Source organism: Mus musculus, chromosome 4 (assembly GCF_000001635.26).
Source record: "Mus musculus strain C57BL/6J chromosome 4, GRCm38.p6 C57BL/6J".
In the NCBI taxonomy this organism is placed as follows: Eukaryota; Metazoa; Chordata; class Mammalia; order Rodentia; family Muridae; genus Mus; species Mus musculus.
In genome coordinates, this window is record NC_000070.6 from 44,164,812 (window position 1) to 44,183,201 (window position 18,390).

Sequence of the window (18,390 nt, forward strand, 5' to 3'; positions counted from 1 at the left end):
CTACACCGGAAATGAGGCCAATCTGGTCTGTAAGAGATCTTGTCTCAATAAACAAGTTTAGAACAAAAGTATGACTAAACATGTGCCATAAAGCTGAGATAAATTTTAGTTCAAAAACCATAATCTGTGTTTAGTGCTGTTGCGATTACCTAGAAGTGTAATATACTCTACTCATTGAGAGAATAAATCTCCCAAACTAATCGAATGATACAACAGTCAGCTTTGCTGGATTATGTCACAAGTTTATTATAAATCTGCTCACAATTAAACAGGCTAATAAAACTTGGAGTGCTGGAGAGATGGCTCAGGATAATTTGCTTGGCTCACAAGCATGAGGACTTGAGGTCCAATCCCCAGAATCCATATAAAGTCAGGAAGAATAGTAATGCATCCCAGTGCTCCTGTGGTAAACTGAGCAACAGACAGGAGACTCCATGAAATTCACCAGCCAGTTAGCCTGGTGTATACAGCAGTGGGCAAGAGCGCCTGTCTCAAGACAGTAGGTATGAATGAATACCTAAGGCTGTCCTCTGACCTCTCAGCACTATCTGTGTGTGCCATTTTTGAGAAGCCACTAGACACTAATTGGGGTAAACATGGGGGTGCTAAGTAAAACTTATTCCCATTCTTGATTTAAGACAAACTAAGTAGATCTATGTCTTTTGGGAATCACTCAAAACCAAGGTTGGTAAAAAACAACTAAAGACTACTTGCTCCCTCTCCTTTTCCCAGTCCAGAGTTCCATAGCACAATGGTAAGACACAACTAAGACACAACTAAGTAGTATAGTATAGACAGACAAACTGGGAGGAAATGAGAATGTGTACATCACCCCTGTACTTCATTTGTTTAAATTTCTCTTTCATTTACTACAAAGAATTCAATCATTTTGTTCCTTTAGCCAATGTCATAATAGGTATTTAATATCTTCTGATAGATGGGATAGAACCAGAACTGTATGTACAAATTAATACTGCAATGCTTATGTTCCCTGCAGAGAAAACTGAAAGCAATCTATGAAATGAAGCAGTTATATTCATATATGCACCTAACTGAAAAACAAGCAGAAAATTTGTAAACAGCACCAGAGACACCATGCAACAATCAAGACTAATCAAGAACTACCTACCTTTCCAGTAAGAGAGATTACAAAACAGTGCTCCAAACTAATGGCAGCACAAAATACAAAACAGATAGAACTAAAGATAAACATCTTGACTAACAGTCTTTCTACACTGCTCAAGGATCTAACCATTTTGGAGATTTTTATTTTAAAGGCTTCTCACCCACATTAAGCTAAATAAAAATATAATCACAGTGCCTGGCAGTGTTAACTAAGACTTATCCAATGCTGGGGCAAAGAGAGACAATAGATCTATCTAATGCTTACAGACTCCCTTAGTAGATTTGTTCCAATCTTTGTCAAAAATCAGACTGCTCTAGTAAAGAAAAGAATTTATACATACGTAGATTAATATTTACCAACTTAGTTAAGGATAAGGCCCGATGAAATGGCTCAGCAGGTGAAGGTGCTTGCAGCAAAGCTGGAGACTTATCAACCTCCAGAACACATGAGGCAGAGGCACCCAACCAAATAGGGCAAGTTGTCCAAACATATTTATTGTTAAAAACATTTTTAAAAGAATCAAGATGGGCATAAACTTTAACAAGCGTAGAAACACAGCCAACTACCTTTTGGAATGTAATACACCACTGGTGGAAGGATCAGAGGGTTTAAATACAATTCTTTCTTAACTTACAGAGAATGTGAGGCCAAGATCTCTTAGAGCAGAACCTAATACTATCCTTTGAGTCCTCCAGAGCTTGTAGAAAAAGTAGTACTTACTCCTACATAAAACTAAAGAATTGACTTTAAAGTAGAACCTTATAATCAACAGGCTTAGGATAAGCAGGTTTTCTAAAGGCAAAATACATATATACTAGTATGTTTCTAAAGTAAAAGGAACTATCTCAAGAGGACAATTCCCACTCAAAATTGTCATCTTTGAGTGTTACTTATTTCCGCAAGAAACCCAACACGTTTGATCTTGTCATTTTTCAAGTAAGTTGGATTTCGCCATTAGACAGTGTGTTCCCCAAAATGAACCACAAGTTTATTTTTCGACTATGATTCAAATGTAATTGGAATTCCTTAAATCCTGGTTACAAAGTTGCATGCTAGTTAAAGAAACTTCGTTAAGTAAATGTTACTACAATAGTATCTGCAAAACAGGCAGTATTCGGCAGACTTAAGAATTCCAAGAGTCATGTATGAGCGCTGAATACATTTCAATATCCACCTCGTATAAGGAAAGAAATCGCTATCCAACGATTATATTTAAGTATTCAACTCTATGGTAAAAGAATTAGCACGTTCAACTTTTACTGAATGGCCTCTAACACAAAAGCGTTGTCCTCGTTGGATCATATATAGGGGAAAAAAAACCAACAACTTAGTTCTCGTTGGCTTTCGGTAACCCGAAAAACTCCTGTTTCAAAAACCAACCTCTCTCATTCTTCAGCCCTGAAAGGAAGAACTTCCATCCACTGAGAACAAAACGGAGCCCGTCCAGAAACCCGCGGAGGTAGAAGGCCGCGAGAGAGGACCCCTCCAACCGGGTTCTGAGTTCTCCCAAGTGACATCATCACTTCACCTGCGTCTCGTCCAGGCAGGGGCGGGCCGGCTCCCCGCCGCCGCGGGAACAAAGAGCGCCAGGCTGCCGGGAAACGTCCGCCGAGCGCGGCCCGCCGGCTCCCAACCTCCCGCGGCCAGTACCGCCCTCGCGCGGGAGCCAACGGCCGTCGCCGCCAGTACCTGCGAGGGGAGGCTCCGCCCTGCGGGGCTGCTCCCACCGCTCCCGGCCGGGCCGCCGCCTCCTATTGTGACTGCTCGCCCCGCCGGCGGCCAGCTCGCCAGGGCCGCCGTCCCCGATCGTCCTTGCCCTCGGAACCCGGGTTCCGACTGAGGCGCTGTCACGGCGCTTCCTTCCTCTTGGCACCATCACACGCGCCTCTCCAGAAACCCACGGCTCCACGCCCTGCGCCGAAGGAGCCGACTAGCGCCTGGGAAGCCCCATCTTTTCTGCCCGCCGTCCCAACCGCCCCGGCCTCCGGAGGCACGCCCGCCAGCCGCACGAGGGGCCCCGCCCCAGCCCACCCCACTGCACCCCTTGTCAGCGCTCGCGGACCCGCGCGGGCCGCGCCGGCGCAGTGAATTGCGCTGCGCGCGCAGGCGATACCCCAAGCGCTACGCTTCGAACCGCAGAACTCGACAGCCTCCCACCTCGGAGTTCCGGACGCCCGCCCCTCCCCTCCCCTCCCCTCCCCTCCCCTCCCCTCCCCTCCCCTCCCCTCCCCTCCCCTCCCCTCCCCTCCCCTCCCCTCCCCTCCCCTCCCCTCCCCTCCCCTCCCCTCCCCTTGCCCGCACAAACCTAGCCAGCCAAGCGCAGGATCGCCGGGTAGCTCCGCCTCTTCCCCCGCGCCGAGCCCCCTTTGTTTCCACCCGCGGGGGCGGGGCCGCGCACGTCCAGGCCGCTCGGGCCAGTTCCGGCAACAGAGCCGGTGCGCAGCGCCCCTGCGCAGCCCCGCCCAAGCTCACTCGCTCGGCTTGCTCGGGCGGCGAAGGTGGGGAGGTGGGGCAGCGTCTCCCAACGCAGGGAGTGCCTAGCCCGGCGGCAGCTCTCGCTCCCGCCAGCAACTCTAAAAGTCAGCAGTAGAGCAGTAAACCTCACAATATAGTATGTATTTACATGACCTAAGATGCAGGAACTTTTACTGATGTAGACACGTGGTTTCAAAACAAAACAAGCAGGCTTGTATCTAACTTGTCCAACCCTCAGGACGACGGTGACAGATTCTGTGACTTTGCTGAGATAGGAAGTTAAGTTCGAATACTAAATGAAGCCTCAGCTCACTATTGGGGTGAAGATCCAATAGAGAACATAAACCCTATATTGGCTCAGTAAATACAAGGAAAAGAATTGTTCAATACCATTGGAAATTATGGAAAAGTAGGCTTTTTAAGTAGAAATTAGAAGTTTCTTTAAAAGTTTATTAAAAGTTAAAGGATCGGTGAACAGAAAACTCAGACTGAGCTGGGCATGGCGGGCTCAAACCCTGGGAAAGCTGAGAAAGAGGACGAATAGGAGCTTTAGGTCCGCCTGGTCTACTGTATCAAAATCCGGTCTAAAACCTAGAGTCGAAGAAAGAAGGTGGGTGTAGGAGGAGGCTAAGAATAAACAGGAGGGGGTGGGGTAAAAGGGCAGAAAAGGGAAAGCAATCAAACCTCTAGAGGGCTTAACCCTTCCCTTCTTCCTTCTCTGAGTCTCAGTGGCCTCGGGTAAGAAAATCAACACTAAAATGTTTCAGGATCTTCTTGGATCATATACATTGTTTAGGAACAACACCATATGATAATTATGTACATCTGTCAACCAGTACCAGAGCACCACTGCTCTATTGTGACTAACTCCAAGGCTCACTATTTCAGGTGCTTAGCAACTGTTGAAGCAAAGTTCTAGCAATTCTTGCATAATTCTAATACAAAGGGAAGCTGGAAAGAGAAGTATTCCCTCACCCCAGTTCTTCACCCCCATTATGTTTCCTTCTCTTTTCTTTGCCTCCCCACCCCAACTCACTCTTAGACCAGGCTGGCCTTGAACTCACAGAGATCCATTTGCCCCTTTCTCTAGTGTGCTGGGATTAAAGGCATGTACCATTACACCCAACTTCTAAATGCTTTCTTAGCCCACAAGTCTGATACAGATAAAAACACAGTGACGGGGCATGCTTTTCATAAGACAACTGACAATCTAATGTGGTGGGGCAGAAATTATGTCTTAGTTGTTCAACAGTAGTTTCAGCTAAAGCTTTGCTTGCTGTCTTTTTCCACAATGGCAGAAAGCCCTGTTGAAGAGTTTTAAGCGCGCGCACACACACACGCGCGCGCACACACACACACACACACACACACACACACACACACTTTCTGTAATGAGAATTTTCTACATCTGCACAGCCCAGAAGGTATCAGAGCTATACCATGGATACCAGAAAGTATCCATGTGGTATAGCACTGGAAATGTATGTAATTAGTACATACTAGTGAACTAACATTTTTAAAGCTGCATATCCAGCACCTGAAAGAAAAGTTGCTGTGGCAAGAGCTTTTTGAGGACTTCAAGGCTGTCCTTTAGAAGTGGTTTTCTTGTCAGGTGAAAACTGTGACTGTCTTCTTGAAGTCCTTTATCAGATCACTGCCTATGAAATGGGGACGTGTGGAAGTGGACTTCAAATGTATCTGGTAGTTGTAACTGAGCTCAGCCCAGGGGCCCTACCCTTCTAATACAAAGGAGGAAGAGCAGTCATCACAAACCTCCACTAAAGTAGACACCCAGCACCTCACAGGAACCATAAAGAAGCTCAGATCTGACCGCAATGAAAATTCACAGCACTCCAATTCTGTATCCGGTTTCATTTTCTCAAGGATTTGGCTCTAACTATTCTCCTCCTTATGCCATCAAGTTTTTCTATCTTTATTGGGACATTACAAACACACCGTTAATTTTCTCCACCTTGAAGTTTTTAAGTATAGCTACAGGTTTGGTGTTCATCTGTTGTTATCTAAGTTACGTGAAACTCAGCGCTGGAACACACGTCTAACATGTTAAGGCCTTGAGCTGGATCTCCAATACCTGCCTATCTACTTCTTTACAGAGATCATTAAGGAATTTGTCTAAGAGATATTTCTAGCACTTGTGCTAGAATATGATTTGGTGAGGTAGTCATCAAACTGGCTTTCTTGGCAGCTGTGTAGTAGCACGTCTCTGATCCCAGCATTTGAGATGCTAAGGGCAGGCAGATTAAGGATTCTGGTCAAGCCTGGGTTGTGTACAAGACAGTTTCAAAAAGAAAAACGCTCTTTATCACCTTCACAGATTTTATTTTTGGGTTCAGAAATCTTGTCCACTCTTGTCTTTTGAATTTCAATAAAAAAGTTTTAGTAACTGTAAAGAAGAACAACTGGGATTTAAATTGGGACTTCGCTGAACCTGGAGATGAGAAGGCAGTGTTAGTCGGATAATGCCAAGTCCTCCAGCACCCGAGCAGGGTAAAGCCTTTGATTTGCTCTAATTTTTTTTTTTTTAAATCATGCTTCACAATGTTCTGTAATTATCTTACATCTCAGTTCTTAAGTTTGTTCCAATTGACTTTTCTAACTCAGTTGTAATAGTTAATCTCAACCCTTCAGGCTTTTAAAAATAAAAAGTCCTGTTTAAATTCTTTATATTCAGCTGAAAATAACAAAACTATTTTTTTTTCTTGCCAACATATTCTTGCCACTTAACTGTCCTTCTGCACCACCTGGTAAGTACATCCCAGTCAGAGGGAGACAGCCACGGGACAACCTTGTTTTTCCTATCAAATCTCCACTAGACAACTGTGGTCATTTGAGTATGGAGTGTTCAGGGCATTTTTCGGGTATTTCCAGGGAGTGAAATAATTTAAGGAGAGTCTTCTATTTCTAACTTGCTGAAAGTTAGAAATAACTTGGTGGTTTAATTGTACCAAAATTTTCTTTTCCTATCATATTTTTTAGTTAACATATAAACTGTATTAGTTAGATTTTGGCTATTGAACCATTAAGTCCATTCAGGTCTTATGATTGTTCTTTTTAAATACTGATGGGTTTGGTCTACTTATATTCTTTAGTACATTTATTTTTTGTCCTTGTATAATTTCCCATTTAATGCCTACATCAGGTTTTATTACAAATATTTCTGTTAGTCTTAGAAAATATCAATCTCTCCCACACTCTCCTGTGCTCTAGAAACAAATGAAGGACTGTAGGACCGCTGTTACACTTTCTTCAAACATTTGAAAAAATTCATTGACTAGCAACCTATTCATGGAATTAAAATTTTTTAGATTCTTAGCCTTTATTTATTTATTTAGGTTTTTTGAAACAGGGTTTCTCTGTGTAGCCCTGGCTGTCCTGGAACTCACTCTGTAGACCAGGCTGGCCTCGAACTCAGAAATCACCTGCCTCTGCCTCCTGAGTGCTGGGATTAAAGGAGTGCACTACCAACGCCCGGCTCTTAGCCTTTATTTTTAATGAAGAAGAAAACAACTGTAATATTAGGATAGATAGACACACAGACACAAAGACATGAAGATCTCACAATTTGCTTTTGGAAAAACTACATTCCAACTATGTGAATTTGGAAAACATTATAAATATATCTTTAAGCACAGTATATAAACAATAATTACAAGCTTGTAGAAGTGCTACTTAGTGCTATCAAATGGCAAATGTAAAATTTGTTTTTCAGATCAATTTGCTTTACTTTATACTAAAGGTTATCACAATAATGGTTATCTGAAAAATTGTTCTTTAAAAAAAGCAGACTGTGGCTATAGTACTTATCTGTTTAAATACTTCTATAACAAAAATAATGCAACTTTATTAAACATCTCATTTCCTTCATTGAACTGGAAGCCCCTTGAAGGACATTCTTATTTCTACTTGTTGTCACAGGTACCCATGTTGGAGGTATGCTGGATGGCAAAAAAAAAAAAATTCAAAGCTGGAAAAGGTCACTTCCTATTTTAAGACATTAAAAACACGATTTTAAAATGCCCTTGAAGGACCACTTGTCTAAACAGGCACAATGCCACACATCTTTAATACCAGCACTTAGGAAGCTCCACGAAATCAAGGTGAGTCTGATTACACAGTCACAGTGAGTTCCAGGCCAGTCAGGGTTGCATATTGAGAGCCTGTCTCAAAAATTTAAAACAAGAAAATCATTTGTCCTAATACTGAAGAAATTCATATGGAGAAAACTACCCAAGTAGATATGCAAGATCAGGCATCGTTACTGGAAGCCTCTGAATTCTGATGGTCACACTGTCAGGAATTAAGCTGTCATCTTCACACCCACTGCGGCAGATGCCCTGATAGCAAGCCCTATCCAACCGGCCCGGCCTCTGGTCCTGAGCTGGTGGCCTTCCCACTGTGTTCTAATGAATTAACCATTCTGCCTTGCAGTCATGGATCCGCCCACACAGTAAACTTCCTAAAGCCAACTCAGTCTTAATGGAATCTGGCAAGAGATCACAAGAACTACATGCCACATGTAGTCAATATTCTAATTGATAAGTAAATATCTCACTGAAGAGGTGATTCCATTTTCTCAACAGGCAAGCTCCTAAAAAACTAAGGGGAAAACAAGACCCCCCACCACACACACACACCAACAAAATACTTCAAAACTTTTAATAAAGCTTGTTTTGCTCATTCTCCTTTCTTTAAGTATTTTTCCACTAAAATCAAATGAAAGAAACTGGTAAGATAAAAGCTTGTAATGGCTGAACAGAACAGCCTAGAGGATCTACAAGCAGGCCAAGACTGGATCTACTGCAAAACAATTCACATGTACAGTTTGACCCAGAAATGTTAACACCTGTCCACAGGAAAACCTAATAAGCAGCAACTTTCCATTCGAGCTTCTTAAAAAAAACCAGAAGGGGGCAGCAAAGGCCCATCCAAATCCAAACCCACTCAAAGTCTTAGCAACCAGTGACCTATCAGGCTGTGGCTGTTGCAACTGTGCAAGTGAGAGACTGCAGAAGTAGGACCCCAGACACTGGCATAATGAAGAAAAAATTTATGCCAGTGAAGATGGTGTGTGTGTGTGTGTGTGTGTGTGTGTGTGTGTGTGTGTGTGTGAAAGAAAACTCAGGCTGAAAAGCTATTAGCCCCCTCCCCACCCCCAAAAAGACTCAATCTGCATGCCCAGGACCAACAGGACAGAAAATTAAGACTGACAGCATCTGAGATGGAAGAGCAGAGAGACATGTGCATGCATGGGGAAGCACATTCTTTCCTAGGGCAGGATGTGCAGGCAGTAACTGACCCCGAAGCAGACCCTGCACGAGTTGCCTGTACTTTTAAAAATACCTTTCTGTGTATGTATATCTGTGTGCATTCAACTGTATGTGAGCACAGCACACATGTTGAGTACTGACTGGGGAGGATTGGTCCAAAAGCTTCTAGGGGCTCTCCTGTCTCCTTCCATTTTCCCCACTAGAGCATAGAGGTTACAGATATGCAATGTATACATAGGAAGAAACTAACGACAGATTGTTATTCTGTTTAACTTTTCTAATGTTTATGATAGCAGAACACTAAAAGTACTCATTTTCATTTTAGTGTCCCACTATGCATGCAGTAAGAAGTCCAATTTCTCTAAAAACTCACTGTATGTTTTTGCTTTAATCCCAGTGTCTATGATTTGTCTCCTGTACTAGGAGGGGTGTGACTTTTGCCCAGCTGCAGACAGTTTACGCTTGGAATTCTGGGAACTTTCAGAGGGTATAAATGCTGAGAGGGTCCTGGCACACTCTGAGGAAGCTGCTGCTGGCTCCTGCACGTGGTTGTGAGCAAAGAGACTTTGGGTTTCTCCAAGGAACTTGGGATACCCCTCATCATCAGGAAGTAGTCTAAAGAGGTCTACACCCCCATCCCTTCTAACCTTCTTTCTCTCCTACCCAATGTTGTGGTGTTGGAGGGGATTAGGGTGAAGTAAGGGTTGGAAGGGATAGATAGATAGATAGATAGATAGATAGATATGAACCCAATGAAGTAGCACCAAAAAAGTACATCAACAGAAAGATAACATGAAAAGTTTTGTAAAGTGTTTAGTTTGGCATTCATTTGAAAATATATCCACTGGTGCTAGAGGGATGGCTCAGCGGTTAAGAGCACTGACTGCTCTTCCGAAGGTCCTGAGTTCAATTCCCAGCAACCACATGGTGGCTCACAGCCATCCTTAATGAGATCTGACTGCCTCTTCTGGTGTGTCTGAAGACAGCTACAGTGTACTTATTTATAATAATAAATAAAATCTTTGGGCCAGAGCGAGCGGGGCTGACAGGGGTGAGTGGAGTTGACTGGAGCGAGCAGAGGTCTTAAATTCAATTCCCAGCAACCACATGATGGCTCACATCCAACTGTACAGTTACAGTGTACTCATATACATAAAATAAATATTTTTTAAAACACACAACAGTGGTGGGTAAGTGGGTGTCCCTTTGAGTGTGATATATCTAATGATAAATTTTTTAAAAAAGAAGAAAGAAAATATATCTGTAAAAGCAAATTTGTAGCAGTGGAGTTGCATGTTCAAAGAATGTGTCTTCACGGTTTTTTTTTTCCTAGATATAATCTATATTGCCTCCTAAAAGACTGTGCCAATTTTTTCCCTGGGACCATGAGTAAATGCATAGCATTTGGCGTGTAGTAGAAAAGGGCAGTGTTCATTCAAGGGTCCTCTCATGGAAAGACATGATAATGCCAGGGACCACAGCAAGCCAAGCCGGACAGCAAGGAAAGAAGAGCCTCGAAGCTGAGCTCAGCCCGGCTTACTTTTCCAACAGCCACACTTCATACACAAATGATAAGTTCTCTCTGTCACAATGCCCGTCTGTTAAAGCCCAGTGGCTTTACTATGGTTTATATGAACTGTAGTAACCTAGGAGCTGGGTCCATGCTTAAGCGAAAAGGACTCAGGGGGGCCAATGTGAATAGCAACTTGCTGTAAAAGCTAGTGAGCAAAAGAGCCCAGTTACAGGACCTGCTGGAAAGACAATCCTCAGGGCAGAGTTCCAGATATACCTGAGGAGGAGAGATTGATAAAACTAGCCAGAAGCAGCAAGACATTAAGGAAAAATGTAATCGAAGTCAGTAAAATAGGGAGTGAAATGAATTTACTTACAAATATGCTTCAAAATAATAAAAAGTGTGTCTAAGGAGAAACTAAGGAGCAGAGCAGCACGGACGGCAGGCAGCTCCTTCATTTCAGGGGTAATCACCGAAACACGGGGATGAGGTCCTGGAAGGGTTTTAGATACAAGGCATAGGGCATGTTCTTGGTGGACTGGCCCACTTGAACACCTTGTTACTGCATGGTGTCTGAGAAGAAACAAGCTTTCTTTCCCTGGGGATCCTAGTGCACCTCATGTGTCAGCATCATCACAACACTGCAGGGGGTCCTGTATCACACACAGGACATGTAACCTGCTCAGTGAGCCACAGTAGCTCCTGCCACTGATACAGTTTTATAATGCAGCCAACCCTGAGTGACTATATGGACATCTGTGATAGTCGGTCCATATTCACAAGCCTGCTGCTTCCTGTCTATGCTACACTCCACAGACCTTTCCAGGTTTCACCTCAGGAAATGTTGCCTAAGCAGAATTATAATTACCACAAATCAAAATCTTAAATAAAAATGCTTAAAATAGTACAGTGTTTTAATGGGGTAAATAAAAGTATTTTAAAAATCGGTCCCCCTATTCTAGCTAGTGTTGCTGTTTTTCCTAACAATTGAGTTTTACTTTGATAGAAAAAAAACATGTGTTCTAGCTAGTTTTATGACACAAACTAGAGTCATTTTGGAAGAAGGAACCTCAATTGACAAAATGTACCACCAAACTGACCTCTAGGTAAGCCTGTTGTACATTTTCCTTGCTTTTTGAATAATGTGAGAAGGGCCCAGCCCTTTGTAGACTGTACCACCCTTGGGCTGTTGGTCTTGGGCAAGCCATGAGGAGCAAGCCAGTAGGTCTTTACTCTCTGGCTTCTGCTTCAGTTCCTGTCTCCAATTTTCTGTCTTGAATTCCTGCACTGAGTTGGATGATGGACTACAAACTATAAGGTTTCTATGAGGGGAGAAGGATACCATTGGGATGTATTGTATGAGAGAAGAATCAATTTTGAAAGAGAAATGTACAGAACAGACTGAGAAACAATTCTCAGTTCCTGAGACTTGTTAGATACACAAATAGATCCTCTATAACTTAACAATAAAATCCTTCCCTCCTCAAATTGTTTTTGTTTATGATGTTATATCACAACAATAAAAACCCTAAGGGGCTATTTCTTTCTGATTTCTTGTCCCAACAGTCTTATAAATAAGATAATAAATATGTCATGTAACAAACAATAGTTTAAAAGCCAACAAAAATGCCAACAATAACCTTAAGCTATCTATTGCTATATCGTACTTCCAATTACCTCAGCTATTTTACAGTAAAACAAGGTGATAATCTATGTTTAAACAAAACACCCACGTGCATGATGTCAAATATCAAATAAATTTCATGTAAATTCCAGGTTGACCAGGAAAGATTATGTATAATTAATATAATGTTAAGTTGCCAAATCTGACAAGCTGGGTTTGAGTCTAAGGACTCATATGGTGGAAGGAGAGAACTAACTCCTGAGAACTGATCTCTGATCTGCACATGTGCACTATAGCACACACATCTCTATCAGAAAAAAATAACAACTTGATAAGATTTAGAATCACTTGGGAGATGAGTTTCTGGGCATACCTGTGTGGAATTATCTTGATTAGATTAACAGGTGAAAGATCAGCCCACTGTGGGTGGCACTATTCCCTTGGCTGCATACAAAGTTAAAAGATTAGTTGAGCAGGTCATTCATACCTCATTGGTTCTTAACTATGGATACAATATGACCAGGTATCATATGTTCCTGCAGCTGTGACCTCTCTACCATAACAGATATACTCCAACTGTGGGACAAAATAAAAATCCTTTCTCCCTTAAGTTGTTTCTGTCAAGGTATTCTACCACAGTGACAGAAAAAGCAGAAAAACGTTCACCATCATTCACCACTGGCGATACAATAAAACTAATGATGCTGCTTCTTAACCACTAGAATGACTAGAACTTAAAACACAATCGAAGTCGGGCGGTGATAACATGTACCTTTAATGCCAGCACTTTACTGCAGTGGCAGGCAATCTCTTAGTTCAGGTTAGCCTGGTCTTAATAGTGAATTTCAGGCTAGCCTAAAAAACCCTGTCTCAAAAAAAAAACAAAACAAAACAAAACAAAACAAAAACAAAAACAAAAACAAAACCACAATCTAAACATGTGTCGTGAAAGTAGGAAAATGTGAACCCTCATACACTGCTGGTGGGAATATAAAGGATATAGCCCTTTGGAAAAATGTTAGTTCCTGAAAAGGTTAAACAAAATCTATCATGTGACCAAGAAACAAATACATGCAAATGTTCACAGCATCATTATCATAATAATTACAAAATTGAAACAATCCTAATGTCTACCAACTGATGAGCAAATAAAATGCATTATATCTGTGCAAGCAAATATTATTCGCCCATTAAACAATATACAGTACTCATTTATGCTGCAGTCTGCATCTTGAAAGGATCATGCGAGTGAGAAAAGCCAGACATAAAAGGTTACATACTATATAAAATCCATGTAATACTGAAAGAGGCTTGGCTAGTATTCACATAAGCCTGGCTTCTATCCACAGGACCCCAGAAAACAAAACACTTCCCTGCAGAGTTGCTAGGAACTGAGGAAATGAATAACAGGTAACTGCTACAGATCATGGATTTGGGTTTTGTGATGGTTTGTATATGCTTAGCCCAGGAAGTGGCACAATTAGAAGGTGTGGCCCTGTTGGAATAGGTGTGTCACCGTGGGTGTTGGCTTTAAGACTTGAATCCTAGCTGCCTGAAAGCCAGTGTTCTGCTAGCAGCCTTCAGATGAAGATGTAGAACTCTCAGCTCCTCCTGCACCATGCCTGCCTGGATGCTGCCATGCTCCCACCTTGATGATAATGAACTGAACCTCTGAACCTGTAAGCCAGCTCCAATGAAAATGTTGTCTTGCCTTAGTCATGGTGTCTGTTCACAGCAGTAAAACCCTAACTAAGACCCTAAGTTTGTTTGTTTGTTAATGGATGGAGGGGAGGGCGGGGAGGGGATGTGTTAGAGTTTGAGGATGTTCTAAAATTAGATGGTGAAGATCTAGTTGTACACTGTTTTGAAAATCCTAAAAAGCAGGCCAGCTCGATGACTCTGTGGGTAAAGGACTTACCAGCAAGTCTGACAATCTTAGTTTGGTTCTTGGACCCACGTGATAAAACGAGATAATTTATGCCTGAAAGTTGTCATCTGACCTCCATCATGGTATGTGTACATGTACACACACACATGGAAAAATGATAAGTGTAATTCAAAACAAAGACACTAAACACACACATACATATATTTTAAAGTGTTATGTTTTATGCCACATGAATTACCTCTCAATAAAGTTGTTGCTAAAATTTTAAAACATGTTAAACATTATAGGTACTAATTAATATCAGCTTGCTAACTGTATTATTCAAATTCTCCATCTCATTTTTCCCCCTTCAACTACGTGCATACCCTGAGGTGGTCACTAACTAGTCCCCGCTCTTGTGGAATCCCCTCCTACTGGAGTACACTAGGAACCTGTGACTAACTTCTAGCTAGAAGAACATGGTAAAAATGAGGTGATGTCATTCATTCCTACAACTATGTTAAATTATATAATACTCCTCTGAGCTGTCTAGAGAGGGTCTTCTGGTTAGCAGAGAGGCACACTGTGATCACATGACAGCATTGCTGGCTGGATGAGTGTAAGAGGTCAGTCAGATCCTCAGTCGCAAGCTGAGGGAATGAATTTCGCCAACACCTTGCATGGACATGGAAAAAGCCCATCCTACTTGATCAGGATTCCTAATGAGGACGGAGCAGCGGGTGTGACCTTGTGAGAGACTGAGTGTGACCTGAGAAGACTGTTTAGCCATTGTAGCAACATTGTAAGGAATAATAGAACTTATTATAAAAAGCCTCTGAGGCAATGTATTTAACAGACTATACTGCTGGCCAGCACACTAGCCTGCAGTGGTAACCCTCCTACAGCATCAGTACACTTTTTCCCTGGGCTTTTATCATTTCCTTTTTACTGTTTTAACAGTTTTTGGCTTAAATATTGCGGCTGAGTAAGGGGGCAAGGTACTTGTTTTTCTCCAATCTCAGAATCACAGAAAAGTTCAGGCTCTTTCCCTACCAACAAATAAGCCATGCTGTGGCAGCCCACCGGTACTTCACCTCAGCTCTCTCTGTCTCCCTGGACAGTGCCAGATCCCACGCACGGGCTTAGGGCTCAGCCCCAACCTGGAACCCTTCCTCACACAGCTTGTTATTTGTTTGGCACTTGAAGAGCTCTCTGACTTGTTTTGAAACAGAGTTTATTATGCAGCCCTGGCTGGCACAGACTGCACTCTGTAAAGCAGGCTGGCCTTAGGTTTGCACAACTTCCCACGTCAGATGCTGGCTGGCACGAGCCTCAACTTGAGACCTGTGCTTCTCAATACCAAGCTACACAATGTGTTGCCCACAACCCACTCCCAGGTATGATCACTTTTGCTTGATTGGCTTACAGAACTCAGAGAACATGCTTAGCTTCGAATCATAAAGAATATTTCAAAGAATATGGACAAAGAGATGATAGGCTGAGGCAAGGGACACAGAGCTTCCCTACCCTCTCTGGGTGAACTCTCTACAAAAATGTTCTGTTTGGAAGTACTCCAAGCCTGGCCACTGGATTCTCTCATCGATATCACTGTGTGGGATGACTGAAGCATGGGCAACCATACCCTAACATCATTAGGTCTACGTCTGGTTGCTCAGATCTCTAGTCGTCTTAATTTGCACAGCAGCAATGCTGTAGCCAGTGAAGTATATCTGGAGAACTACTGCTAGTTGAAAACTTTCTCCAAATTCTTAAGGATGCTCTTCCTCGTAGATTTGGAGAATGAAGGCCCTTGCCACTTGTATCAATAAAGTAGGTCAAAACTCTCCTTTATGGCCAGCTCGAAGTCAGAGACAAAATTAGAATTTCCTATGACATGCCTTGGGGAGTTAGTTATGAGCCGCTAACCATTAACACAAAGCACGTACCATAATAGCAAACATGTTTTGGCTCATGGTCCTATATTAACTATACATTATTCCCTTTGACGCTTTAGAACAGATTAATAATTTATGATACTAATTCTACTAAAAGTGTAGCCTCTATTTGGGTAGCAGGAGACACTCTTTAATTCGTGCACTTGAGAGGCTGACTTGAGAATGCTCAGGAACTGACCACCAACCTAGGTCACATGAGACTCTGTCCAATAGAGGGGGGCCCTTCCCTTTCTCTGTGCTCACGCCCACGTTACACCCTCTTTGCTTAGCTTCCTGAGGCACAGGCTCACTAGCACAGGCTGTCTGCCCAGTTCCCAGTCCTCCTGCCTTAGCTTCCCAAGGGCCGGGCTCTGAGGTACTCAAAACTTTTAGAGGGGCTGAAAGCAAAATTGCTTACTTGATAAAGACATCTGGGTGCGCATGCACACACACATACATGTACACACACACTAAAAATAAAAGGTAAACAACATTTAGAGTGTTCTAATTTCAGATTAACTATGTCCAAGAAGGAAATCTGTGAAATATTCTAAAGTCTGAGTCATTTCCAGTCCTAATCATTTCAGACAAGGGATCCATCTTACTTTTAACTGCTATTTTTTTTTAATGGATCAATACTGCTCAAATTTTTTCAAATTGATGTTTTAAGCTAATCAAGCTTTCTCTATTAAGGTATAATCAAGGGGCTTCAAGATACATGACCAGCACACGTCCTTAAGAAGCTGCCTTAATACAATTTTGGGGGTGCTGAAATTGGTTCCTTAACTAGCCCTCTCCTGCCTACTTGTAGGCTGACAGTCTAGGCACCATCAGCCCCCACCTTCCATTTAGAACGGCTACACCTAGAGAAAACTCCAGATGCCATCAACACAAATAGGTTTTCTCACTATCAACCTATGAGTACCTTAAAAGCCATGTTAATAAAAACATTCCTGAGGGTGTATTTATTAATTAGCAATGAAAAAAATGCTATCTGCCAAGATGATGTAGAGCACGTTGGGAAGCCCGGGTGAGAGTGTAAGGAGGGGTGAGGCACTCTGAGGGAATCCAGATGGAACTGTGAGTTAATATGCGTGCCTGGCATGGCCACAGCCACATCAAGGACTCCAAAGCCTTGGAACCATGGGAATGACTGTCCTCCCCGGTTGAGGCTCAGGGGATGGCAAAGCCTTCCTCTGGTCCAAGTGCATTTAGGATGATCCACCAGTGTGTGTAATCAGCTGCAGCTTCTTCCTCCTAGAGGACTGCGACCTAAGACTGCTCCTCTGCAGGGACCTACTGAGATTAGATAACCCCTCCCTTGAGTTGTACTTAGTACAAGTACTAACTAAAGTGCCTGGTTGTTGCATAATCAATTGGTGTCTTACATGTTCACACAGTGCCCACCACATCTGTCTGTGTGAGTATCCCTTCATTCTTTGGTCACTCCAGTCAGGAGTCTGTGAGTGACTCAAACTGGGACTCTGGAGTGTGTGGAATTTGCACCGGTCAGACCAAGGGATTTCCCTGGAGAAGCAGGTAAAGAGTGAAGGGCAGTGGGGCACAATTCTAAGCTTCAGGTGTAAAAAATAGGGTAAGCTGAATCTTTAAGGCAGTTCTATGTTGGTGCCTCATGGGGAGACTGTGAAGCCCTGAGGAGGGGTGACAGCACAGCAGGACACAAGCCCTTGACTCTCAGAAGAGACAGTAAGTATGGATCCTGATAACTAAGAGGGAAATACTAAACCCTACAGGCAACAAATCTATTACTGTCCTAGCTCAAGAGCCCTTATTACCTACCTACCTATACACACACACACACACACAGACAAATACATACATACACACACATAGATACCGACACACACACACATAGACAGACACACACACACACTTCTGCCAAACCACTGCATGCCTGGCACCGGAAGTCATACTTGGTTCTACAGGTCCTGTTTTCTAGTGTATTAGACAAGTAACAGCTTTTTGAAAAATACAAGTGGCATAAGCTGACCAAGCACAGTAAAGAAACTAAACACACAACAATGGGGAAGTCAAGCCGTGTGGGAGGCGGGTTCACAGCTGTCCAACCACACACTGAGTTCACTTGTCTTTTTCAAAAGTTGGGGGGGGGGGGGCAGAGGATGGGTGATGGGAGTGGGGGGAAGGATGCATGTGGGGGTGACAAAGGGAGAGAAGAAGAAAGTGAAAAAATGTATACTATTGGTAGTTAAAATGGAATATATGAACCAGTTCATTTAATGAGTTCACACATCATACTGTTTTGAATAAACACAAGAATAGCTACATTTAAGTATTATACTAAGTATTTTTGAGAACAAGGTGTTCTCAAAAGAAGAAAAAATAGCTAAGAAATATCTCAAAATTCCCAAATATGCAATTAGGAAAATGCAAGTGGAAACAACTCTTGAAATTTCATCTCACCAGAATCTGAATGGTAAAGACAACAGGACAAGTGACAATGAGAGGAGTGTGCGGAGGGACCTCATGCATAAACTGGCCAGTCACTCTAGAAACCAGGGTGGAGAGCTCTCATAAAATAAAT

At 42.6% G+C, this 18,390-nt stretch overlaps 1 protein-coding gene across 18 annotated transcripts in view; it reads right to left on the reverse strand.

Annotated features, from left to right (window-relative positions):
• The window catches only part of Rnf38 (ring finger protein 38), a 107,696-nt gene that overhangs the window by 38,602 nt on the left and 50,704 nt on the right, over positions 1–18,390 (reverse strand). For 4 of the 18 annotated variants that reach the window (NM_001355181.2, NM_001379578.1, NM_001379576.1 and 1 more), the window contains exon 1: positions 2,816–3,135. The exons of 5 other annotated variants lie outside the window; for them this stretch is intronic. Coding sequence is in view for 6 of the 13 variants with exons in the window: in XM_030253834.1 (XP_030109694.1) it covers positions 2,655–3,002 (348 nt within the window). In the remaining 7 variants the exon portion in view is untranslated. Of the gene's footprint in view, positions 1–2,506; positions 3,206–3,431; positions 3,467–18,390 lie in introns of those variants that run through there. 9 more of the 18 variants (NM_001379575.1, NM_001038993.5, NM_175201.7 and 6 more) reach the window with 7 other exon arrangements.